This window comes from Aquarana catesbeiana, linkage group LG10 (genome assembly GCF_042186555.1).
Source record: "Aquarana catesbeiana isolate 2022-GZ linkage group LG10, ASM4218655v1, whole genome shotgun sequence".
Classification (NCBI taxonomy): domain Eukaryota; kingdom Metazoa; phylum Chordata; class Amphibia; order Anura; family Ranidae; genus Aquarana; species Aquarana catesbeiana.
Window position 1 is genome coordinate 203,977,664 of NC_133333.1, and position 27,881 is coordinate 204,005,544.

The 27,881-nt window shown below is 43.4% G+C and overlaps 1 protein-coding gene across 1 annotated transcript; it reads right to left on the bottom strand.

The window, feature by feature from the left end:
- SDHD (succinate dehydrogenase complex subunit D) lies at window positions 1-27,613 on the bottom strand. The gene is made up of 4 exons (XM_073603163.1): window positions 27,462-27,613; window positions 12,949-13,047; window positions 7,750-7,897; window positions 1-675 (listed from the first exon to the last, which is right to left on the bottom strand). The coding sequence occupies exons 1-4, from the start codon at window positions 27,505-27,507 to the stop codon at window positions 510-512; spliced, it is 459 nt and encodes a 152-aa protein (XP_073459264.1). The 5' UTR covers window positions 27,508-27,613; the 3' UTR covers window positions 1-509.
- Window positions 27,614-27,881: the final 268 nt, after the last annotated feature.

The following is a 27,881-nucleotide window of genomic DNA, read 5'->3' on the forward strand; positions in this document are numbered from 1 at the left end:
TTCATTAAATAGTGTGTAAGTTTATTTAATGCATTAAAAAGAGAAACTTATTAAAACTAGCAATGAGGCTGAAGGATGTACAGATGCCCTTTCCACCCGGAAGACAGGATAGTATAGAAAGTGTGTTGATCAATCTGGCAAACCAATATATTGACAAAGAAATTGTAATTGGGACAATAACATATAGTGCAATTTCTGGCAGTAAAAGGAAACCGGCACTGCAACTGGATGCAGACCATGTTTGGAATATCAATCTCCTAATACAGAAAATGGTCAGATCCCCCAATTTAATAGTTTCTGGATAAGGTTGTGCGGCTGTATCTGGAAGAGGGGGGCACATTAAAGAAAAAAAATTAAATAGACTGTATATAATGTACTGCGGCCATAATTGGCTGCAAACACAACCTCCATCATAGACAGGCCAATGTACATCAGCTACTGGCACTGTCTGGTGCCTTGTTCCTCAGAGGTATAAAACAGTTGTTGCAATACATTCATTTGCCTTCAAATCACAGACTCCAAAGCATAGCGACTGCTTTGCAGATGCCAACGTCATGATAATTGAAATAACACAAGCCAGCAAATGTCAGGGACGAGAGAGCCAGAAGTCCAGTATTGGCCAGCTTGATCTTTGTATCTCCATGAACATAGTCAGTCACTACTTGTCCAAGACCCCTAAAAGAAATAAAAAAAAATATGAGGGATGTGTGCATGTGTGTATATACACATACGTTTTTCTAAAATACCAAACATGTTATACTTACCTGATCTGTGTAATGTATTTAACCACTTGAAAAACAAGCCTTTTCTGGATCTTATTTTTCAAGTTTAAATAAGTATTTTTGCTAGAAAATTACTTAGAATCCCCAAACATACATACATAGATATATATCTATATAGATTTAAATATATATCTATCTCTATCTATAGATACATACACACATTATATATATATATATATATATATATATATATATATATATATATATATATATATATATATATATTTTATAGCAGAGACCCTTGAAAATAAATTGGTGATTGTTGCAATATTTTATGTCACAAGGTATGTGTGCAGCGGGTCTTTCAAACGCAATGTTTTTTGGAAAAAAAACACTTTAATAAAAAAAAAAAAAAAAAAAAAAAACCACTTACCAGGTTTTTTTTTTATACAGGTGATACGAACAATTAGAATATCCTGCAAAAGTTCATTTATTTCAATAATGCAACTTAAAAGATGAAACTAATATAGGAGATAGACTCATTACATGCAAAGCAAGATAGTTCAAGCCGTGATTTGTCATAATTGTGATGATTATGGCTTACAGCTCATGAAAATCCCAAATCCGAAATCTCAGAATATTAGAATATTAGGGGCAATCAATAAAACAAGGATTGTACATAGAACAATATCGAACCTCTGAAAAGTATAAGCATGCATATGTACTCAGTTCTTGGTTTGGGCCCCTTTTGCAGCAATTACTGCCTCAATGCGGTGTGGCATGGAAGCTATCAGCCTGTGGCACTGCTGAGGTGTTATGGAAGACCAGGATACTTCAATAGCGGCCTCCAGCTCTCCTGCATTGTTCGGGTCTCACGTCTCTCATCTTTATCTTGGCAATGCCCTATAGATTCTCTATGGGGTTCAGGTCAGGTAAGTTTGCTGGCCAATGAAGCACAGCAATCCTACGGCCATTGAACCAGGTTTTGGTGCTTTTGGCAGTGTGGGCAGTGTGCCAAGTCCTGCTGGACAATGAAGTCAGCATCCCCATAGAGCTTGTCTGTGGAAGGAAGCAAAACGTGCTCCAAAATCTCTGGTAGAGGGCTGCGTTGACCCTGGACTTAATGAAGCACAGTGGACCAACACCAGCAGATGACATGGCTCCCCAAATCGACACAGACTGTGGAAACTTCACACTGGACTTCAAAGCATCTTGCAGTGTGTGCCTCTCCATTCTTCCTCCATACTCTGGGTCCTTGGTTTCCAAATGAGATGCAAAATTTGCTCTCATCAGAAAAGAGGACTTTGAACCACTGAGCAACAGACCAGGTCTGTTTTCCTTTAGCCCAGGTAAGACGCTTCTGACGTTGTTTGTTGTTCAGGAGTGGCTTGACAAGAGGAATACGACATTTGAAGCCCATGTCCAGGATCCGTCTGTGTGTGGTGGCTCTTGATGCACTGACTCTAGCCTCAGTCCACTCCTTGTGAAAGTCCCCAACACTTTGGAATGGCCTTTTCCTGACAATCCTCTCCAGGCTTCCACATAACTTTCTATTAATATTCTATTACTTTCATAACTATCCCTTCCACATAACTTTCTATTAATGTGCTTTGATACAGCACTTTGGCAACATCCAACTTCTTTTGCAATTACCTTTTGAGGCTTTCCTTCCTTATGGAGGGTGTCAATGATGGTTTTCTACACAACTGTCAGGTCAGCAGCCTTTCCCACGATTGTGATTCCTACTGAACCAGACTGAGACACCATAAAAGCTCAGAAACCCTTTGCAGGTGTTCTGGCTTAATTAGCTGATTAGAGTGGGACACTTTGAGCCTAGAATAGTGCACCTTTTCACAATATTCTAATTTTCTGAGATTGTGGATTTGGGGTTTTCATGAGCTGTAAGCCATAATCATCACAATTATGACAAATAACGGCTTGAACTATCTTGCTTTGCATGTAATGAGTCTATCTCATATATTAGTTTCACCTTTTAAGCTGCATTAGTGAAATAAATGAACTTTTGCACAATATTCTAATTTTTCGAGTATTACCTGTAATGTGAAAGATGATGTTAGGCTGAGTAAAGATACCCAACATGCCATGCTTTAAAATGTGCGCACGCTGGTGGAAGTGGAATAGCGACAAACTTCGGTGCTTAAAAGTCGCCATAGGCGACGCTTTAAACATTTTTACAAGTTACCTGTTTAGAGTTAGGGGTATTGCACTAGAATTAACGATCGTGGTGATACCTTGAACACCGTTAAATATGTGGGCGTGACTTACATATGTGTTCTCTTCTGCACGCGAGCTTGATGGGATAGGGTGCTTTACTTTTTTTTTTTCTTATATTACACTGTCCCTTTTATTTATTTATTTTCATCACTTTTATTCCTATTACAAGGAATATAAACATCCCTTGTAATAGAAATAAGGATGACAGGTCTTCTTTATTGAGAGATCTGGGGATAAAAAAAGACCCCAAACTTCTCATTTACCTTTAAAAGCAAAAGAAAAAAAAAAGTATTTTTGCATTTTATACTTTTTTTTTTTTTTTTATTTGTTTTGGCCCGAGAAACAAAAGTGACGCCAGACGTCGCTCCGGTCAACCAAGAGCATAGAGAGGACTTGATTTCCTGCCCAGCAGTGACCACATTGGATCGCTCCCGGGCTTGACCGATGGGTCTGGTAAGCCCAGAAACAATCTTCCAAAAGTGATGCTGCGGCAAATCTGCCCGCTGGACCACTTTTATGCGACGCAGAACCAGCCATAGTAAAAAAATGATACCGGGCAGCTAATTGCTGCCATAACAAACGTCAAAGCAATGACATTTTTACTATCAGCAAGTGGTTATTAAAAGGAGAAGTCCAGCCTGAGCTTTTCAGGTTGGGCTTCTCCTCTGGGTCACAGGAGTGCAATTCGTTTTCAGTGGAGAGCGGTCCGAAGTCCACTCTCTGCTGACTTCACTGCCATCAGTGGAGGCAGCACGTCATCCCGACTTCCGAGTTTGGATTCGCCATCTGCCTTGATTGATGGCAGTCTCAGCGAGCAGCTGAGATAGGCCGCTCCCTACCCCTCCACAGTTTATCGCTCCAATAAGTGTGGAGGATCAGAGCAGGAGTGATGCTGACTGACAGTCAGCATCGCTTTGCTTGGGGAGGAGTGAGAATCGAGCCATCGGCGGTGTTCGGTGGCTCGGTTCTCAGTGCAGAGACGGTGGGAGACAGCTGCAGCATCGGTCTGATGCTCCATCCACCTAGGTAAGTAAGATTATGCAAAAAGAAAAAAAAAAGAAAACCATACTTCTTTTTTAACAGAGTGACCCCAATTCTCCCCTTCTGGGTTCCCTTGTCAGAGCACTAGGCTCCTCCTCCTCTTTGTGCACCATCATAGCAAGCTGCTTTCAACAGGGAGCATATGTGCGGGTTCACTCCCAAGCCGGGCTGTGTGCATCCAAAAACACACAGCACACTGGGCGGCTCAGCCCCGCCCCCAGCACCATCCTTACAGGGTTTGGTTCACAGTAGCAGGAGCCAGCAGATACTGGCCGAATTCCGATCCAATTTATAGGCAGGCTGATTGCACCCAAGTTGATTGATTGATTCGGGTACAACCAGCCTGTCAGATTTTTCTACATGCATTTACTGGCAGTGGCTAGCAGTAACCATTGTATTCTGCTGGATGGGAAATCTCCCTGCGCCACCAGCAATTCTCTTGTGCAAGTTAACCATAATGTGCAATGTCCCCTATAAAACACTCTAAAATATATAACACTCAACTAAAGTGTCCAGAACATGCTTTCTCTCTTGCTACGACAGGTGTGTTACTTTTGCAAAAGTACAGGGGGTCCCCGGGTTACAAACAAGATAGGGACTGTAGGTTTGTTCTTAAGTTGAATCTGTTTGTAAGTCGGAACAGGTACATTTTTTAAGTGTAGCTCCAGCCAAAAAAACTATTTTTAAGCTTTTTGGATAGCATAGGGAAGGGTTATCACCCCTGTAACATTTGTATTGCTGTGTGTGCCCGTTTATAAGATTTCACCTCACTTTCTGTCCCAATGACAATTGGATTTTGAAAATTTTGGGTTGTTGTGGAAACAAGCCTTGGTGATAAAGCATCAGTGGAGACACCTTTTCCCCATAATAACTCTTACAGGAGTGAATTTCCCTTCCTAGGGGTAGATTTCATCTCACTTCCTGTTGTCTCCCTCCGTTTGTAAGTAGGAGTCATTTGTAAGTCGGATGTTTATAACTAGGGGACCCCCTGTACACTATCCACCATCTAACCATGTAACAATATAAACATTCAGTGCTATTTCACAATCCTCTTCACGCCATTCTCCATTTCTGCTGTGTGCCCACCACCTCCTTATCCAAGCAACTCACCAATCATTTAGACCCCCTGTACGCCGCTCCTGACGATGCTAAATAACGAAACATGTAGGGTAGAGTCTAGGCTTGTGACATCAGCCCGCACAGGACACTTGGTTCCCACAGAGTAGAGATAGGTGGTGGAACTGGCGTCTACACAATACTTATGCTATTCTTTTAGTGCTGAGGCCTGCCACCGACAAATGTGAGTTTTTTTAAGCGTTTTTATTATTGATTTTAAATAAAAAAAAACTGTATTACACTACTGTATAGAAAGTGGTCTCCTCTTGTTCCGATGTCAGATTGAGGACAGTGAATGATGATCACATTCCTGGTGGTTAAAAAGTGCTAATGACTGATTCTATTACAAGACTCTAAAAATCTGGTAAGTTGTTTGGATAAGGAGGTGGTGGACACACAGCAGAGACGGCAAATTGCATTAAAGTGTTACTAAAACTAAAAACCTTTTCAATTTCCCTGTGCCTCCCCCCCCCCCCCCTGTGTTAGGAATAAGAGAGGGGAGAAGAGATCAGCGCTGTGCACGGCTGCATCTATTCTCCCCTTACTTCCTCTTCACACAGCATTCGAGAAGCAGCAGGAGCTATTGGCTCTTGCTGCTGTCAATCAAATGCAGTGAAGAGGAAGTGGGGTCAGGCCTAAGTCCCGCTGTGTAAGTCTATGGAGCGCGGCTCCATAGACACACAGGTGAGAAGCGCGCAGATCATGCTTCTCCCCATAGGAAGCGGCTGGCTATAATGGACGTAAGAAGAAGAGGAGGAGGAGGAGCCAAGATCGCCACCGGGGATCCCAGAAGAGGAGGATCGGGGCCACCCTGTGCAATACCACTGTACAGAGTAGGTAAGTATAACATGTTTGTTATTTTAATAATAAAAAAAATAAGAAAATATGACTTTAGTAACATTTTTAAGTCTCATGTACACTGTACGATTTTGTATGTTTTTACAGCAGCTGTTTTTTGGCTTCAGACATTTTTTTCTACAGTCAAACTACCCATCATGTTATCCTGTGTGTTCATGCACACATAGGCTGTTATCAGCAGTATTTGGCTGGGGCATTTTTTGGCTTCAAAAAAAAAAAAAAAAATAAGTGGGTTCTGAGAGGAGTTTTTTCTTGCTGTTTTTTAGCTGTAAAAACACTCTAACGTCAAAAAACGCTGATAAACGCCGATAAAACGCTCAAAAACACGGCTCAGCAGCATTTAACGTCTTTGATCCATTGGAGAAAAAAAAAAAAAAAAAGCTATTGCAAAAACGTTAAAAAAATTCACTGCACGGCTACTAGTGTTTTTATAACATCTCTAAAATTTGCCCCTTTTTAACAAATGAAACCACCAAGCTCCTCATTCACTCCCTTGTTATCTCTCGCAACTCCCTTCTCATTGGCCTGCCTCTCCATAGGCTATCCCCTCTTCAGTCTATCATGAATGCTGCTGCCAGACTTATCCACCTTACCAACCGCTCAGTGTCTGCCAACCCTCTACTCCAATCCCTACACTGGCTCCTAATCACCCAGCGAATTAAATTTAAAATACTAACCACAACATACAAAGCCATTCACAACTCTGCCCTGAGCTACATCACCAATCTTGTCTCCAAATATCACCCAAATTGTCCTCTCTGCTCTTCTCAAGACCTCCTACTCTCAAGCTCTCTCGTCTCCTCCTCCCATGCTCGTCTCCAGGATTTCTCCAGAGCCTCTCCCATCCTCTGGAACTCGCTACCTCCACTGGTCCAGCTATCCCCTACTCTTGCTACCTTCAGGCAATCCCTGAAAACTCATCTCTTCAGGAAAGCCTATAACGTCTCCAACTAATCTTCTACCACTTCCATCAGCTCATTCCCCAACCTTTTGTACCACCTGCCCCACCCCGTTAGATTGTAAGCTCTTCTGAGCAGGGCCCTCTTAATCCTCTTGTATTTTATTGTATTGTAACTGTATTGTCTCTTTTTATATTGTAAAGCGCTGCATAAAATGTTAGCGCTATATAAATCCTGTATAATAATAATATAACGTTATTTTAACGTCCAGTGTGCAGGAGGCCTAAGGGGAGCGTGCGATAGCACTGAATGTTTATTTTGATACATTGACTATTTGAGGACTTTTGCACAAGAGAATGGCTATTTGCACAGATTGTTTTTGCACTAAATGTTTATAGGGAGTAGGTTCATATGTAATCAGATACATTTTTGGGGAAGCGATGTACAGTACACTATAAAAAGCATACATAGGAGCGGTTTTACCTTTTATTTTATTTTGCACTTCACCCATCCTACCGTCTTCACTCTCCTACACTCCTGAAATATGCACGTCACATATCCCAACAGACATCAGCTTCAACACAACGGCAGGATGATGGTGGACCCAGCTGCACATTATCAGGACGCCTTTTGCTTGAACCACAAAGAGACAGACGGCTCCCAATGATTTCAAAAAAGAAAGATGGCTGTGTGGGAGCCAGCATGCAGCATTGGTTTGGCAGATCACAACAGGATAGCACTGGATTTGCTGGACATGCAAGTATGCTTTTTGAGGAAAACTCAGCAGAAAAGACAAGGGGAAAGAAAAAAAAATATACGGGAGGAGTGAAGTACCTCTTTCGACTCAAAACAAAATATTCTAAGAACAGTCGGCTTACCAATGGCCATGCAGAGTGAGGGCAGCAGCCAACGAGTAGTCCATGGCAGCTCCTGGATACATGTAAGCGGCAGGGAGGAGACCCAGGAGGGCCACACTCAGCACTCTCTCCCCTGTCCAATGGAGGGAGGCGCCTTTGGATCCCGCCGCTAAAAACAGACAGAACAATCAGAATTTTAAAAATCATCTTCCTATCCTGGATGACCTGTCTCTTACAAATAACTACATTGTAGAAATACTCATTTTCAAAATCCTTTAATTCATAAGTTTTGGTTCATTTAATTAAAAAGGGACATAAGATCGTCTTGTACCACTGTAGAATTATCAAGTATTCTATTTTCTGTGTGTCATGTGCCAGGTGATATGTTGTACAACATAGTGCTTCCAGTCCAATGCACACAATATATACTGCAATAAAGCTCATAACATAATTCGACTTTTCATTTTTTTTCTGAAAAGAATCGCGGCAAAATGTGGGACACGATTATGATGCCATTACTTGTTAACGGCACCCCAATCGTGGTGCGATTTTGCCGTGGTTGTCCCAGCAAAATCGCAGCAAAATCACAACAAGTGAAACTTGTCATTTACAAAAGGTGCAGGAGCTTCTTCTGGGCGACAGTGTTGTGAATTTGCCACGATTGCAGCGCGATTTATTGCAGAACAACCACAGCAAAATAGAACCGTGATAAGGGTGCCATTAACAAGTAATGGCATCGCGATCAGAATTGCCTAGGTGTGAATGCAGCCTTACTCTCCAGGGAGCATGCAGGGAGTAACCGACGGGAGCCAGAAAGCTTCCGATGCATACTTGTGATCAGGAGCTTTTCGATTATGCGACTTCTGTGACTGCCAACCACAGCAGTCACATGATTGGAATGCCTGCCTCCACCTCTCAGCATCTAGAACCTGTTAAAAGAGTGGGAGGCAGTGGCAAGAAGAGGTTATCGTAAAACTAAATTATACAACACATTCATTCCTGTTGAACTCCCCAGGTATTTGCACTATAATGGCAGCAGGCTTTTTTGTCATCTGCTGAGCTTTTTTTGCACAGGTAGTGAAAAGCCCATGCGGCCGCTCTGGTTTCAAACAGGACGCAACTGCTTTATTGTACGTCTAGCATCAGAAATATTTAATCAGTATGCCTAGTATTAACATAACAGACAGCCTGCCCACAGCAAAAAAAAAAAAAGAAAAAGTCATAACACACAGTGCTTCACTTTTTCCACATTTTGTTATGTTACGGCCTTATTCCAAAATGGATTCAATTCATTATTTTCCTTAAAATTCTACAAACAATACCCCAAAGAAGTTTGTTTAAAATCTTTGCAAAATTTATTAAAAAAAAAAAAAGTACATAAAGTATTCACAGTCTTTCTTCAATACTTTATTGAAGCACCTTTTGCACAAATTACAGCCTCAAGTCTTTTTGAGTATGATGCTACAAGCTTGGCACACCTATTTTTGAGCAGTTTCTCCCATTCTTCTTTGCAGGACCTCTCAAGCTCCATCAGGTTGGATGGGGAGCATCTGTGCACAGCCACTTTCAGATCTCTCCAGATGTTCAATCGGGTTCAAGTCTAGGCCTTGGCTGGGCCACTCAAGGACATTCACAGAGTTGTCCCGTAGCCACTCCTTTGTTATCTTGGCTGTGTGATTAGGGTCATTGTCCTGTTGGAAGATGAACCTTCGCCCTGTCTGAGATGCAGAGCGCTCTGGAGCAGGTTTTCATCAAGGCTGTCTCTGTACATTGATGTATTCATCTTTCCCTCGATCCTGACTAGTCTTCCCAGTTCCTGCCAAAACATCCCCACAACATGATGATGCCACCACCATGCTTCATTGTAGGGATGGCATTGGCCAGGTGATGAGCAGTGCCTGGTTTCATCCATGACGCTTGCCATTCAGGCCAAAGAGTTCATACTTTGTTTTCTGAGACCAGAGAATTTTATTTCTCATGGTCTGAGAGTCCTTCAGGTGTCTTTTGGCAAACCCCAGGCAGGCTGTCATTTGCCTTTTACTGAGGAGTGGCTTCCGTCTGGTCACTCTACCATACAGGCCTGATTGGTGGAGTGCTGCACAGAGGGTTGTTCTTCTGGAAGATTCTCCTCTCTCCACAGAGAAAAGCTGGAGCTCCATCAGAGTGACCATCGTGTTCTTGGTCACCTCCCTGACTAAGGCCCTTCTCCCCTGAATGCTCAAATTGGCCAGGTGGCCTGCTCTAAGAAGAGTCCTGGTGGTTCCAAATGTCTTCCATTTACGGATGATGGAGGCCACTGTGCTCATTGAGACCTTCAATGCTACAGAAAATTTTCTGTACCCTTCCCCAAATCTGTGCCTCCTTATAATCCTGTCTCGGAGGTCTACAGAAAATTCCTTGGACTTCATGGCTTGGTTTGTGCTTATATAGACAGGTAGTTCCTTTCCAAATCATGTCCAATCAACTGAATTTACCACAAGTGGTCTCCAATCAAGTCGTAGAAACATCTCAAGGATGATCAGTGGAAAGAGGATGCACATGAGCTCAATTTTGAGCGTCATGGCAAAGGCTGTGAATACTTATGTACATGCGATTTTTTTTCGTTTTTATTTTTAATACATTTGCAAAGATTTCAAACAAACTTCTTTCACGTTGTCATTATCCCTTTCATGACTAAGCCTATTTTTGAAATTTGGTGTTTACAAGTTAAAATCCGTATTTTTTGCTAGAAAATGACTTAGAACCCCCAAACATTATATATATTTTTTTAGCAGAGAATCTAGAGAATAAAATGGCGATTGTTGCAATATTTTTTATCACACTGTATTTGTGCAGCGGTGTTTTAAACGCAAATTTTTGGAAAAGTGACACTTTCATGAAAAGTTACCCCAATTTTTTTGTATAATGTGAAAGATGATGTTATGCCGAGTAAATAGATACCAAACATGTCACCCTTTATAATTGCACGCACTCGTGGAATGGCGACAAACTACGGTACCTATGAATTTCCATAGGCGACGCTTTAAAAATTTTTTACAGTTACCAGGTTTGAGTTACAGAGGAGGTCTAGGGCTAGAATTATTGCTCTCACTCTGACGATCGCGGCGATACCTCACATGTGTGGTTTGAACACCGTTTACATATGCGGGCGCGACTTCCGTATGCGTTTTCTTCGCTACGCGAGCTCGCGGGGACAGGGGCACTTTAAAATATTTTTTTTTTTTTTTCTATTTAATTTAAATTGTGTTTAAAATTTTTTTTTTACTTTTATTGCTGTCACAAGCAATGTAAACATCCCTTGTGACAGTAATATGTGGTGACAGGTACTCTTTATGGAGGGATCGGGGGGCTAAAAGACCCCCCATCCCTCCTTTACACTTCAAAGTATTCAGATCGCCGAAAACGGCGATTCTGAATACTGTGTACTTTTTTAAATTCGGCGCCATTGGCAGCTGAGTAAACGGGAAGTGACGTCATGACGTCGCTTCCGCATTTACAACAAGAAGGCTGGAACGAAGCCGCCCGCAGCTTCGTTCCAGCCCGCCCCCAGCCGCCGAAGGCAGCCGAACGGACACCGGGCCTCCCGATCGCACGGGAGGCCCGGTAATAGCGGCGGGAGGGGGGGATGTCCCCTCCCGCTCCTCCGGTATAACAGCCGAGCGGCTTTTAGCCGCATCGGTTGTTATACATGGGTAGCCGATCGCCCGCTGGAAACAATGGTACCGGGATGATGCCTGCAGCTGCGGGCATCATCCCGGTATAACCCCGGAAAGCTGAGTACGCAAATGTGCGTTCGGTCGGCGGGAAGGTATTGTTTGTAGAATTGAGGGAAATAATGAATTGAATCCAGACAGGCACCGGAAGTGATGTCAACATATGAGCTCGCCGCTCGTGGTGAATAGCGATTAGCTTTGTTTGTGATGTGAGCACAGCTGTTTTTATAATAAAGTATCTGGTTTTACATACTACACTATTAGGAACCCATGTTTTCCTCCATATCATATATGGACCAACCTGGGAGGGATACCATTGCCGTCTACTGGCACAAAGGAAGTTTACATATAGTTTCGTAGTGGGAACCACCTATCAGGATCGAGAGGCCCCCTAGATGATTTCCATTACAAGCCATAGCGTGAATCACCTTACCATCCAGGCTCTTCACTGTTTTTTGCATACGCTGTTACCTTACAGCTGTAAGGTAAGGGGACACCCTGCACTGAGGTGTTATTGCACAGAAGAGGAAAAGTCACCATATATACTGCCCTTATTTGCACAGAGTGTTAAAGGGAATCCAGCACTTGTCTTCACTCTCCCACCATCATACATTTATCATTTTAGGACATTTGTCTATTTTTGGATTTTATCAAGTTTATATTGTCACTTTTAGCACGTAGTACTTTACATTTTTGCAATTCTTTATTTGATATATATATTTTTGGACTTTATCATGTTTTATATCGTTACTTCAAGCACTCCGCACTTTACCTGTGTTTTTGCAACTCTTTATTGATATATTGTTATTATATTGTACCTGATTATCACTTACAGCACAGGGGTGCACACTCTTAGTTCACCTTTTCAACTTTTCTGAAAAGTTAAAGTATACAACACGTTAATTCCTGTTGCACTCTGCAGGTATTTGCACTATAATGGCAGCAGCCTTGCTTTTGTCATCTCCTTAGCTTTCTTTGTACAGATAGTGAGATTCCATACAGGTTTCAAATAAGGTGCAACTACTTTAGATCTATTTCTGATGCTAGATGTACATAACCTAGACAGCCTGTCCACAGCAGGGAAAAGGATGTAATGTTTAGACCCACAAAAAGTAGGTCTTCCTTGCCAAACCTGCCACCACACAATCTCTCTCTGCAGAGCAACATGCTCTGGTTTTTTTCCACATTTTACAAGACTTTGAAAGGGACTCCTGTGAATGCAGCTGCCACCTGCTATTCTGAACAATCAACAGAGCCAGAATTATCCTGTGATAACGCATTTCTCAGGTACACGTTGTACCCTTTTCTAGCCAAACTGTCTTTCCCAGTCCTCACATCACTTGTGTGCTAAAAACCTCCTAAAATGCTGTAACAGTGCAATTTGTTCCATCAACAAGACTTTTAGAACTAGTTGTTACAGAGCCTTCAGAGTTTACATCATTTCATCTACAACAGGTCAAAGTACAGCAATCAACACAAGTGTCTACAGGCCAGCTACTTCTCTTACCTTGTCTATTGGATGAAACATGGATTAGTGAACCTTGAAATGAAGGACGATCTTGCGGTAAAACTGCCGCTGGTCTGATCAGGAAAGAATTCCCAAAAGCTGAAAACGGAAGAGATTAAAGGTTGTTGACATTATATATAAAAGCATATAAAAATAATTAGAAAGACAAAAAACTTTGTTCCCTTTTTAATGCAAACAAGGGGTAACAATATGAAGGAAAGCTGGACAAAGTTGCTGTAACTCCATCATGATGCTTATACTGCTAAAAAATACTGAGCTTCAACCACTGCCCAATGAAAACATCTCTCAGAACTAGAGGTACAATGCATGGAAATTTTGGTGCCAAAACCGAAAATGCAGGATGCAAAACCGAAACCGAAAATAGTTTTTAAAAAAAAAAGATTTATTTTTATATAGTATTATATTAGACTTTTTAATTAAAATCATCAATTTAAATGAATATGAATTAATTGTCGCCCATTATTGTCACCTTTAGCGCAAGAAAAGCTCCAGAAAAATGTATCCCTTTAAATTCTATGCATGTCTGCACACTGGCCCGTTGGGCTTCCATTGTGTTAAAAACTCAGCTTGGTACATTTTCAGTCAGTTAAAAAAATAAATAAAAACGCACCTCCCCGTTCAAATGCATTGAAAACGCAGCAGAAACGCATCATTAACACGCCCATGTTACGTTTTTGATGCGGTTTTTATGTCACATGACCTATGAAAAACACACTAAGCACAGAAAATCATGGTAGAATCATCCCAAAAATCACAGTGAATTTGCAGTAAAATTGTGGTTCATTTTCCGTGCCGTTTACGGTACCTTTTTCTCTTATTGATAATACTTGTTTAGGCGGCCGAAATTTCGTTGCATCTCTACTCAGAACATTTATTAACCTCTTCGCGCCGGCGATACGCATATGTGTCTCTTGGGATGTGAACCTTAACACCGAGAAGCCGCATATATGTGTACCAGAATGTGAACAGAGCTGTGCCGAGAGCACACACCCTGCGCGATCCCGGCACAGTTACCGGCGGCTAACGGAAAGCTCCCGATCTCTACTTGCGATCGGAAGATTTCCAATCATGTCACTGCTGTGACAGCCAATCAAGGTGGCCATATGATCAGAAATCAAGCCCCGCCTCCCGGCATTCAAAACCCCTTACAGCTCATGGCGTCCATGTTAAAGGGTTAAAGTTGACCTGAAATCAACCACTGAAAACCTGCTGCTATCTCCTAGAAATGTTAATTGTGTCCAAGCACTACCCTAAAGACTTAGGCTGGCCATAGACGGAGCGATTCCCCCATCAACACAGTGTTGATAGGGGAGTCCCTCCTGTGGAGCCATTGTGTGTTCTTGCAATGGGGAGGGCTATAACAGCCACAAGCAATAATCACATGTACAATCCCACAGGCTATTTGTACCCAAATTGATGAATCGATCAGCTTCGGTACATTCAGCCTGCCCATACATGCCTGCTAAACCGGATGAGATTCGAACCATTTATGGCTGTCCTTACTTTGTCTCTGGTGTATGTCCTCCGCCTACACCCTCATAGTTGTGCATCTACAGGTTGAGTTAATCAGACTGTTAGGGCGGCCATACACAGATCAAAATTAGTCCGCTTCAGCAGGGGCCAGCCGAACGTCAATCCATCAAGGAGAAGGCTGATTGTACAGAAGTCAGTTTAAAGAACGACGTCTGTACAACCAGGCTGTCAGGCTTTTCCTGAATGATCAGTGCTGCCGACTGGAGAGGAAGCTGTAGCTGAGGTCCTTCGAGGATTTCTCTGCTTTTTTAGATTTGTGCTTCATTCATCTCTCCTGCTGCTTCTTAAATATTCACCACAAGTCACGGGGCAGCTCTGACACGAGTAGCTTCTACACTTCAGATTCTCTTTAAAGGAACAACTTAATGAGAGATTAATAGAGGCTGCCATTACTGAACTCTCATTTAAAGAAGCTAGATCCCTGCCCTCAATGCTTTCTGTGTTGCTAACCGAGAACATGTACAGGGATAAATTAATTCTGATACTTTTTCGACACTTATTTACAGTGGAGTTCCCCCCAAATGTGAAACTTCTGCTGATCTGCTCCCCCCCCCCCCCCCCTCGTCCCACATTTGGCACCTTCCAGGGGGGACGGGTACCTGTTTTTGACAAGTACCCTTCCCCACTTCCGGGAGACGGCGTCGTCCCTCGGGAGTTCGACCCCCCTCCTCCTTCCCCTGCCGCGGGGCCAATTAGAAGGCACAGCGTGCATAAGCAGCAGGAAATCGGCTGTGAAGCCGAAAGGCTTCACTGCTGGTTTCCCTTCCTACGAATGGCGGCAGCAGCGCCCTACAGCTGATCCGAAAAACGGCTGAGGTGCTGACATAGCGGGGTCCCTGGACAGGTAAGTGTCTATATAATTAAAGTCACTACAGTATTTGCAGCTGCTGACTTAATTTTTTTTTTCCCCAGGTGGAACACCGCTTTAAGAAGTGACTCCAAAAGTAAGATAACAAAAGGTTTGAAGATTCCAATGGAAATCACTTTGGCACACTGGTTACCTAGCTCCTGGTACTTGTCCCAGTCTGCATTCGAACATACCAGCTAAAAAATGATTCCCATGAGAAGTCAATAACAATGTAATCCTATAACATGATGACAACATAATGAGTCCCTCAATGGTTTTGGAATGAAAAAACCTCTTGCTGAGGGGTGTGAGCAGAGAACGTAAGCAAACTGCAAATGCATTTAGGTCTAACGGTCTATAATATTTGGATAAGAAATGAGGGAAGGAAGGAGAATCAGATGTGACGCCAAGGGATGACACACCATGTATGGTGCAGATTTATAATCAAACTAAAGAACACAAACACATCAGAATACATTCTATAACTTAGAAGAGGGAAAGTTTTTTCGGCGGGACTTTGAATGAGGCCAATCACTATATAAAGTAAACATGTGGAATATAAAACACATTCTATAACTTAAAGGAACTGTAAAGGCAGCAGGTTTTTTAACTTAATGCATTCTATGCATTACGATTAAAAACCTTGTGTGTAGCAGCCACTCCAGCACCCCCCCTAATTATTTACCTGAGACCTTTCTCTCTCCAGCGACGTCCACAAATGTTTAAGCCGTCTGGGACACTCCTCCTGATTGGCTGAGACACAGCAGCGGCGCCATTGGCTCCCGCTGCTGTCAAAGTCAGTCAGCCAAACAGGGGGTGGGGCCAGGCTGAGCTCCGTATCTGAATAGACTTTTGGAACTTTTTTTTTTTTGGGGGGGGAGTGAAGTACCTAATTTTGACAGGTACCCACTCCCCACTTCTGCTTGAATCCCCTAGGCAATTCCATCTCCCTCCCTGCAACTGTCTGAGATATGTCACAGGTCCCAGAAGGCTGCGGGACCACTCACAGCACAGCGCGGATTGCAGGCTTCACAGCTGGCTTCCCACACTCAGTATGGCAGCACTGGGGACCCAAAGACCAGTGATAAACCAGCCTGCATGTGTACATCGCTGGATCACCGGACAGGTAAGAGTCTTATTAGTAAAAGTCAGCAGCTACAATATTTGTTTTACAAAGTGATTGGAGAACTGCTTTAATGAGCCTTGGTCACCCATGACCCTGTCACCGGTTCTCCTTCAATGGACCACTTTTGGTAGGTGCCGACCACTCTAGACTGGGAACATCCCACGAGAGCTGCAGTTTTGGAGTAGTACTGACCCTGTCATCTAGTTATTACAATTTTTTCACTTGTCAAAGTCGCTCACGTTTGCCTTTTTTACTGCTTTCAACAATTTAACATCAAGGATAGCATGTTCACTTGCTGCCTAATATATCCTATTCACTTTCAGATGCTACTGTAATAAAATAATCAATGTTATTCACTTTACCTGTTGGTGATCATAATGTTATGGCTAATCAGTGTATGAGAGCTATTTTATCTGCCAAAGCATTTCTATCCTGTGTCCATCCATTCTTGAGATTTACACAGCACAGTTCTGTCTAGCAGGGTTAGAGGCCTGACCTTTCTCTGCTGCAGATTCACTTTAAATTGCAGGTCTCTTCCCCCACACCTCCGCCTGGACAGGGAAAGGAGAAGAAGCACAGTGATGAGTTCATCTCTGTCACTCCGCTTCCTCCTCCTATCGGCATGCTTCTAGCACTGCAACACATCTGGCTCCTTATGCTGCTCCTGCTTCCCTCTCTGAGCCCTGATGTAAAGGGTATGTGCAGAAGCCTAAAAAAAAAAAAAAAAAAAACATGCAAGTTCAGGTTCCAGTACTTGCTTGCATGATAAAACTGCATTCAATCATGTAATAAGATGATGCATGACAGTCAGAGGACTGGCATGTTCATAGAAGTGCTCAGCAATGGTAGCCTTCATACTTCATTAAATTTTTTTTTTTTTTTACAAGAAAATACTTAATTAAAATTTACTTAAATAAAAAAAACTGTAGCTTTTTTTTTTTTTTTTTAAATATATACAATTTCTAAATTATAACTCAATAGGAGACTATTGAAAGGCCTTATTTTCTAGTTTTAAGACAGACAGATGGGATATCCTGCACACACGGCCTGCTAAGACACTTAAACCCCCAATCTTGCCTGTTCAGGAAGCAGCACACTTTTGTCATAATATATATATATATATATATATATATATATATATATATATATATATATATATATATATATATATATAAATTTCATGTTTTATATATGCTGCAGCTACCAATGAAAGCACACAATATGCACGTCGGCCTAACAAACAAGTCACTGGAGGATCTGTGCGGAAATTATAAAAAATGAACAGTACCACATTCATGTTCCATTGCTCCAGTGCACAGATAAGTATCCACAACTAATCATTGGCCAGATTCTTGGAATTCTATTCTACAACATCCACTCTGTCCTCACCACTTATTCTGGAATTTCCCAACACTATCTCCATCCAAAATTTTTTTTTGTAGCGTTGACGTGAAAATGAGTCAATGCTATTTTACCCCAGGTTCACACCTATGTGTTTTTTTTTTGTTTTTTTTTTTAACAGAAAAGGACCTATGTGTTTTTTAGTGCAGTTTGCAGAAATGCACTACAGCCCATTTAACATGGTTTCCTATAGTACACGTTCACATCTATGCATTTTGCAGCTGGTGCGTTTTGGGAAAGGGTCTGGAACTTTCTTCCCCCCATGTTTTGTGTGTAATAGACTTCAATGGAAGAGCACCAGAAACGCAAGTATTGTGTTTATGATGTGATTTTTTATGTTTTGCATTTATTTTTCCATTTTAAACACTGTATATAGCTGGTTGCTAAGGAGCGGGCTGGGAAGCTGGCCGCCGCGTTCTTAACAACCGATGAGTCGTCAGCGGGGTGCCCCACTGACAGCTGAACGTAAAAAAACAAAAATAAACAAAATTTTAAAAAAAGGTGGCGGCAAAAACAAAAATATATGTGAAAAAAAAAACGGCGTGGGGTTCCCCCTCAGGTCCATACCAGGCCCTTCTGATCTGGTGTGGATTTGGAGGGGACACCCCCCACGCCAAAAAAATGGCGTGGGATCCCCCCCAAAATCAATACCAGACCCATATCCAAGCATGTAGCCCGGCAGGTCAGGAAAGAGAGGGGGCGAGCAAGCGTGGCGTCACAAGGGTTGGGATCTCTGGAGTAAAAAGAGAGAGGGGCGCACCGGCCATGTGCATTATCTTTTGTAAAATATTTATTGAATAAAATAATAAAAGAAATTACTCACAAGCAGTTGTAACACCGGGTGGAGTAAGAATCAAGCACCGATTAGCAGCAAGCGGTTATTATGATGAGCGAAGCCTTCCAAAGGTCTTAGAGGAACATACAGGCATCACTACCAGCTAACGCGTTTCGAAGGGCACGTCCCTTCTTCATCAGAGCTCAGGCTGCTGAGCTCTGATGAAGGGACGTGCCCTTCAAAACGCGTTAGCTGGTAGTGATGCCTGTATGTTGCTCTAAGACAGTGGTTCTCAACTCCAGTCCTCGGGACCCACCAACAGGCCAGATTTTAAGTATTACCTTGGGGAGTTGCAGACTAGAATACTGCAATCACTGAGCAGCAAGTGATATCACCTGTAATGTATTTCAGCTATCTTGCAAACCTGGCCTGTTGGGGGGCCCTGAGGACTGGAGTTGAGAACCACTGCTCTAAGACCTTTGGAAGGCTTCGCTCATCATAATAACCGCTTGCTGCTAGTCGGTGCTTGATTCTTACTCCACCCGGTGTTACAACTGCTTGTGAGTAATTTCTTTTATTATTTTATTCAATAAATATTTTACAAAAGATAATGCACATGGCCGGTGCGCCCCTCTCTCTTTTTATTTCTTTGTCTGCTAGGATTCCCCATCCTTGAGGGCAGCAAGGCCTGTGTCGTTCTACCATCTGTCTGGTTGACCACTTGTGCGCAGGAGTCATTTCTTTTTCTGTATCGGTTGGGATCTCTGGATGGCCAATCCCCATGGCTATATAAGAAATGGCAGACAGCGGGAGCCGACGCAACGCAGGCAAAAAGCAATGGCGGAAGACCGGGTTTGTTATTTTTAGCAGGCAGCATCTGCCGCGGACGAAGAAGACGATCTTACCGGAGCAAAAAAACCAGCGGAGGGAGAAGAAACCAGTTGAGGGAGAAGAGGAAGAAGACGGAAGAAGACACGATTTTTAATAAAGGACTTGTCAACAACCCGTCTCTTGTGTTTTGTAACACTACACTTTTTTTTTGTGAATGTGTAGGGGTACCCCCTACTCATTCACATGGGGGGGGGGGGGGGGCTGGGATCTGGGGGCCCCCACAACCACCACCCAGGGTTGTCGGGAAGAGGCTCTTGTGCCCATCAAGAGCCCCCCCACCTCAAAGCACCCCCCCATGTTGAGGGCATGCGGTTTGATATGGTCCAGGAGGGGGGCGCTCGCTCGTCCCCTCCCATCTCTGACCTGCTGGGCTACATGCTCAGATAAGGGACTGGTATGGATTTTTTTTTGGGGGGGGGGGGGGGGCACCATACCATTTTTTTTTTTACATTTTGGAGTGGGGGTGTCCACTCCAAATCTATACCGGACCGGAAGGGCCTGGTATGGACCTGGGGGGGGACCCAATGACGTTCTTTTTCACGATTTTTCTTTGCGCAGGCAACTTTGGTTTTACATTCAGCTGTCAGTGGGGAACCCTGCCGACAGCTGAAGACTCATCGGTTGTTAAGGACGCGGCGGCTGGCTTCCTGACCTGCTCCTTAGCAACCAGCTATATACAGTGTGTTTACAGTGTGTTTAAAGAGAAAAAAAGAAAAAGAAAAAAACAAAAAAAAACGCAAGATTAATGAAAGCTGCAAGTAAAAATGCATAAAAAAAGTGCAACTTTGATGTGACTTTTGGTGGGACTTTGATCCAACTTTGATCCAGCTTTGACCTCTGCACGTATCTCCATCCCCCCCCTCCCCCCCCCCCGGCATTTCACCTACCCGGCCCGGCTCTAGTACCTCCCGGCAGTGTAGGTGGCTTCGTCTTTCTCTCTCACCTGCAGGGAGATCATTGGTTGGCATCTCTGCCCCCGGGGGGAGAACAGATGGGGATCACAGTGCATTTTACCATGCGATGCCCCATCCCACACTGCACCTCCCTTGTCCGGGCCGTGAGTGCAGGGCAGGCAGCGATCTGCGAGAGCCGCCGAATGGAAAGCTATCTTTGAAAACACAGAAGGCTTCTTTGTTTACAAGTGACAGTGGTCAGCTGGAAGTGGAGGGGGGAGAGCCAGAGGTGGCGGAAGAAAGTTCCACAATGTTCTGGCTGAAAAAAAAGACCTGGGTGTGAGGTTCACATGAAATTGCCTGGCTGGCCTTGTGTTTGACATGTGTTTTACCAAACAGGGCCCATTCACACTAGGTGCCAATATATGGACAAAGAAAATTTCCCTTTGTCCGCTTTCCTTAGTTCTCACAATTGTGTTGAGGTGGTGGAAAAAAAAAAAAAAAAAAAAAGTGTTGCAATTTGCTGCTGTGAGAAAATGGAATGTAATTTTTTTCATACTCCAAAAAAGTTGATAAAAAAGTAAAGTTGTAGTCAGCCCATGCTCCACACCAACACTACAACACAGCTACTAGATCGGGACAGCCATTAATGCTATCCATGTATCTGATTCCCCTCACTATTTTCCCCCATGCAGAGATTGTTACACACAACAGTAAAAACGTGAGACGACATTTTTAAGATAACCTATGAGAGAAGCATGAAGGCTGCCATGGCTGACCTTTCCTCCTGGCAATACAAGTTCCTTGTCTGTCATGCTGACCTTTTGTTCTAATACTTTGAAACACTAATCTGCCACAAGTATGCAGATAGGGAATGTAGGCATAGAAGTATGCAGAACTTGCCTCATGTACACTGCTGCTGCTAGACAGAGGTTTAGGAGCAGTTGGGCATTTTTTTTCGGCTGCCCCTGAACTCTCCTCTATGTTATCTTATCAGTACAGTACACAGGGTTGTTTATAGTCATTTCAAGGCAGTTGAGTTTAGAGGCCTTTTTTGGAAAGCAAAAAAAATTAATTTAGACGCTGAGTTTAGAGGCATTTCAAGTGCCAAACGATTCTAAACGCGGTAACCCGTGTTTAGCCGCACTTCATTTAAAGGCGTTTTTCATTTTTGGCCATTTTAAAAACGCTTCTATACGCAAATGCGGCATGCAAATGCGACAAAACGGATGTTTTAAACGTGGGTTACTATCTGTCAAGTTGAATCGTTCAGGAGAGGTTGTAAAAACGTTCCATGTACATTAAGCCTTAGGCCCCATGCACACGGGACGCTGTTAAATGTACGTTCAGAGACAGTTGGATGCTTTTTTCAACTGCCCCTGAACTCATTCAATGTTATCCTATGTGACCATGTACACATTCTCGTTTATTGCCGTTTTTATGCAGTTGCATTTAACAGCGTTTCTTTGGAAGCAAAAAAAATGGGTTCAGACGCCGAAGATTTCCACATTTCAGACGCCAAATGCGGCTAAACGCGGCACCGGCGTTTAGACGCGTTTTTATTTATAAGCGTTTTTAAAGGTATCCTATATTTTAGACCTGAAAAGACAAAAATATGATGGAAAACAATGAAAAAAACATAAAAAAAAACTAGTTAAAAATGTTTTAATTACTTGCGATGATTCATAGACCATATATTGTAGATACGCAGCTGTACGTAAATGTTTACAAAATATCCTGCCGACATTTGCTGCGCAATCAAAGGATGGGTCCAATAGCAACAAACTCTAACTCTGGACCTCTCAAGCAATTTTCTATGTCGTTCTAGCCTCATCAAGAGCAATGTCAGGAGCATTTCCTCACATACGCTCATTATGGGATCCATTGCAAAAAAAAAAGCACAGAAATAGAGGCAAATACAAGTAGACAACCGCTCTTTCTGCTGCTGCTACTCACTCTGGTCAAAATGGCTGAAATAGTTAACATACAATGTTTTTTGAGCTTGGGGAGGGTCTTATATGAGGTAATCTTAATAAAGGCTTCTAGACGCAAACACGGTTAAACGCGGCATGCAAACGCGGCTAAACGGGCGGTTTAAACACCGGTTTCAAGGTGTCAAAAAAATTCCCTAGCCCATTATGTTGCACTTACCTACAAATGAAGCACTCAATGTCCCCGCTGGTGGCCGCATCCATCTTCACCCCTTTTCCTTCCGGGGCCGTGGACTCCGGCTCTGTGACTGGCCGGAGTCGCCGGTCACGGCACGATCGTGCCCTTTCTTCAGTGCGCGTGCGCTGATGATGTTGGCGCAAGCTTATATGGTAAATATCTCCTAAACTGCGCAGGTTTAGGAGATATTTCCAATACCTACAGGTAAGCCTCATTATAGGTAAAAGTGATGTAACTAGGTTTACAACCACTTTAAGATCAGAATCTCAGAAAGTACCCAAGCATAAGGCCTCATGCACGCTGGACGTTATAATAAAGTTATAAAAATGCCAGTAGCTTTCCAGTATTTCAACATTTCAGGTTTTTGTAATAGTGTTTTTTCAATGGGATCAAAAACATTAAAAATCCTCATGAGCTGCGTTTTTAAGTGTTTATCTGCGTTTTTACAGCTGAAAAACTCCTCTCAGAACCCACTAGTTTTGGAGTTTTTTTACAGCCAAAAAACGAACAGAAGTGGAGTAACTCTTTAAAGCTCATTCACATGGGTGGCCAGGGGGTGATAAAGACAGGTGGCTGAGCTGTCGACTACTTACCTTAAAAAGGACATACAGCAAACTTGGGGCTGTACACATGCTGCAGCCACAATGCTTTGCTTCACAATAAAAGCAAAAATGATACCCCTTGTCCCGTTCAGCAACTATGTCAAATGTAACCCATTGAAGTGAATTGGAACACACTGGAACCGTGTTGTAACCCGCGATAGTGGTTTGTCCTTTTCAGGGTTACAACAGGAAGTGACATATAGGTGTTGATTTACTAAAGGCAAATCCACTTTGCACTACAAGTGCACTTCAGATCTGAGGGGAAGATCTGAAATGAGGGGAAGCTCTGCTTATTTTATCTTCCAATCATGTGCAAGCAAAAATGCTGTTTATATTCCTTGCATATCTCCCTCAGATCTACAGCAAGTGCACTTGTAGTGCAAAGTGGATTTGCCTTTAGTAAATAACCCCCATAGTCTCTTAGCCACGGCAAGGGCTGTGGAACATCTGAACATGACATTAGGGCTCATTCACACCAGCCTACATGCCAGCACATGTGTAGGGGTGAGGCTTTGCGCTGTTATAATGCATGGCACCATTTTTTACTTTATTCAAATGTCACAAAAAGACATTTCATTCAAATATTTACATGGCAGCACAATGTGACACACTGCAATGACATGCAGCGCGTTGTGCTTTTTATGCAGCACACAACACCGTGAACAGATTCCATAGTGCAGTGGTCTCCAAACTGCGGGGCACTATTCCTCCCACTGACATCAAAGTATTCCTCCCACTGATATGAGGACATTTACCTAATCCCGCTGGCCACAGTCCGGTCCCCCTAAAGTCTGAAGGACAGGAAGCTGCCCCTTTGTTAATAAAGTTTGAAGCCCTCTGACAGAGAAACAGAAACTAAAGACTAGTACACACGGGCCCAATGTCAGGCGGCATTGGCCAGTTCAATAGAAACTGCCCGACATTCGGTCTGTGTGTACAAGAGGGGTGCGACCCCCAGGCCAACGAAGGGAGGGGCGCGACCCCCAGGCCAACGAAGGGAGGGGCGCGACCCCCAGGCCAACGAAGGGAGGGGCGCGACCCCCAGGCCAACGAAGGGAGGGGCGCGACCCCCAGGCCAACGAAAGGAGGGGCGCGACCCCCAGGCCAACGAAGGGAGGGGCGCGACCCCCAGGCCAACGAAGGGAGGGGCGCGACCCCCAGGCCAACGAAGGGAGGGGCGCGACCCCCAGGCCAACGAAGGGAGGGGCGCGACCCCCAGGCCAACGAAAGGAGGGGCGCGACCCCCAGGCCAACGAAAGGAGGGGCGCGACCCCCAGGCAAACGAAAGGAGGGGCGCGACCCCCAGGCCAACGAAAGGAGGGGCGCGACCCCCAGGCCAACGAAAGGAGGGGCGCGACCCCCAGGCCAACGAAAGGAGGGGCGCGACCCCCAGGCCAACGAAAGGAGGGGCGCGGCCCCCAGACTAACAAAAGGAGTTAGTGGATATAAATCATTGGGTCAGAAACAAAATCTCCCATTGGACCAATACGTTTACAATGCAGATCTATCATACACACTCCCCTCTTTAATATCTTACAATACGGTATGATTTTACTGTGGATTTTTAAAGATACAGAGCTCCAAATACCAACCCATTGGTACATATTGACATTTTTGCACTACTAAATGGGTGAAAAACAAAATCTCCCATTAGATCAATACATTTACAATGAAAATGTGTCTTTCACACCCCCCTCTATGATATCTTACAATACAATATGATTTTACTGTGGAAATGTAAAGATACAGAGCCCCAAATACCAACCCATTAGTTATAAAAGCATCACTTTTTAAAAGTTATAAATACTTAGAAAATAAAATCTCCCATTGGAGCAACATATTTACATTTACACCCCTTCATACATAAGTCTAATGGTTTTAAACCCCTTTCACACTGAGGCGCTTTCATGCTAAAAAAAAAAAAAAAAAAAAAAAAAAAAAAAAAAAAAAGCGCCTAAAAAGCTCAGGGAAACCTATTTCCATCAAAATCAATGAATGCTTTCACACTGGGGCAGTGGGCTGGCAGGGCGGTGAAAAAACGCCCCTCTCCATTGAAATGAATGGAAAGCTCTTCAAAAGCACTCAAATGTTTTACTGGCAGTTTAGAAGGGCCTCAGTGCTAAAAATAGCGCCTGCACCCATTGGCTACAAACTGACATTTTTGCACTATTTCTAAATTGGTGAAAAACAAAATTTCCCATTGGACCAATACGTGCTAAAAATAGCGCCTGTAAAAAACCTCATCTGCCATGCCAGTGTGAAAGACCGAGTGCTTTCACACTGGCGCGCTGCGCTGGCAGGATGTCAGAAAAAGTCCTGCAAGGAGCTTCTTTGAGGCGCTTTACGGCCAACGTCCCCGCGCTGTGTGTGTGAAAGGGCTCTTATGGCCCCCCCCCTAAACAGGGAGTGGATTGTTCAGAGATGATGTGGCTGAACTTATTCTATCTCTTAAATTTCTGTAGAACTGGCTGATTTACTGGTACAATAATTTTTCAGTACCCTGTGTTCCGACATCAGCGGAGGATGAAGACATCGCCGGAGGGACAAGAAATCGGAAGGAGAAGAGACGCCGGAGCTGCTTCAAAAATTACTTTGTCAAAAACCTGAGAATTGTTTTCATTTTTGACTCTTTTTGGGTGAATGGGCAGGGGTACAATGTACCCTATACTCATTCACATAGGGTGGGGGGCCGGGATCTGGGGACCCCCTTGTTAAAGGGGGCTTCCAGATCCTGATAAGGGACAAGTTGCTGTGGGGTGTTGAGGGCACGTGGCCTGGTATGGTCCGGGGGGGGGGGGGGGGCGCTCGCCTGTCCCCCCCATCCCCTTTCATGACCTGCCAGGCTGCATGCTCGGATAAGGGTCTGGTATGGATTTCAGAGGGTACCCCAGGAACGTTTTTTTTTTGTTTCATTTTGGCGAGGGTTCCCCTTCAAGATCCTCAGTGCACAAGCCACACCGCAAGACGGATCATCATGATCCAATTTCTGGTGTGACTTCTATTCAAATCAATGGGCTCTCATAGGGAACCATTGATTTTGACATGTCAAAATAAAACGCTTGAAGAGGTTAAACACAGCTGTATCCAGTGTTAAACCGCATTTAGCGGCTTTTACCAGTGTCAGACGTTTTTACAGCTCTAACGCCGGTCCTGGGGTTGTGTTTTGCAGCTTGAAAAATGCCTATGTCAATTACAGCTCCTAAAATCCCAACCACGACACCATCTGCCTGGAGTTTGCATGTTCTCCTTGTACCTGTGTAGGTTTCCTCCAGGTACTCCGGTTTCCTCCCACACTCCAAAGACATGCTGGTAGGTTAATTGGATCCTCTCTAAATTGTCCCTAGTATGTATGAATGTGAGTTAGGGACCTTAGATTGTAAGCTCCTTGAGGGTAGGGACTGATGTGAATGTACAATGGATATGTAAAGCGCTGTGTAAATTGACGGCGCTATATAAGTACCTAAAATAAATAAAATAAATAAATAAATACAATAAAAATCTGTGTGTGCATGAGGCCATAGAATAACATGGAGCAGCGTTTTTAAGCTAAAAAAAAAAATAAAAGTCTGACTCTGCTAAAAGCAGCTTTAAAAAAGCGCCCCGTGTGCACGATGGCTTATGTATGAAGGGATGTAAATATGTTGCCCCAATGGGAGATTTTATTTTTAAGTATATAGAACATTTGAAAAGTGTTGCTTTTTTACACAATGGGTTGGTATGTGTGTGTCTGTATCTTTACATTTCCACAGTAAAATCATACAGTATTGTAAGACATCATAGAGGGGGGTGTGTACGACACATCTGTATTGTAAACGTTCTGGTCCAATGGGAGATTTTGTTTTGAACCCATTTAGTAGTGTAAAAACGTCAGTTTGTAGCCAATGGGTTGGTATGTGTGTGTCTGTATCTTTACATCTCCATAGTAAAATCATATCGTATTGTAAATGTTATGGAGGGTGATGTATTATGTGTGACAGCTCTATGTAATCATTATTTTATATATTACATTATTTCTGTGTTGGATATCCAACCAAACAAACGTGTCTGATGTGAAGAGCACTGATTTGAACTGTCTGATGATGTGACTCCAGACTAATAGAAGAGAACTGAACTAAGACAAAAAGAAGAACTTTCTAACCTAAGATGATCTCTTATAACTGTACATTGTGTATATAGAGAGATATTACGTCAGCACTGCTCCATCCTTCCACACACCATTACATACATGCACACTTATATATAACAGAAGGTTCACCTCTGCCTCCCCTGCACAGCGAGCCCAACTTCAGCAGAGCTGCCATCTTGCCCAACACACAACCAAGGTGCCCCTGTCACCCGGAAGTAAACCATTCACCCGCCACTAGAGGGAGAGCTCGGGCTGTACAGACGCTCCGTATATAAATGAATCACGAATTCCTGTATCTGTATCTCACCCGAGAACTCGCTAAAGCTGTTTGACTAGAAAAATCAGATAATACAGTCAATTTAGAGTAAGAGGGTATGCGGCGGCGAACTGCTCAGCCAATCACAATCAGCTTAGGTGAAACGCATGCTTCCGCGTTCCGCGACTCGCACAGGGGCATGCTGCTCAGTCAATCAGGCCGCGGTATTCTGTGACCCGCTCTGGGGGCGGAGCTGTGTCTGTGAACGGTGTTTCGTCTGATTTGGCGACCCG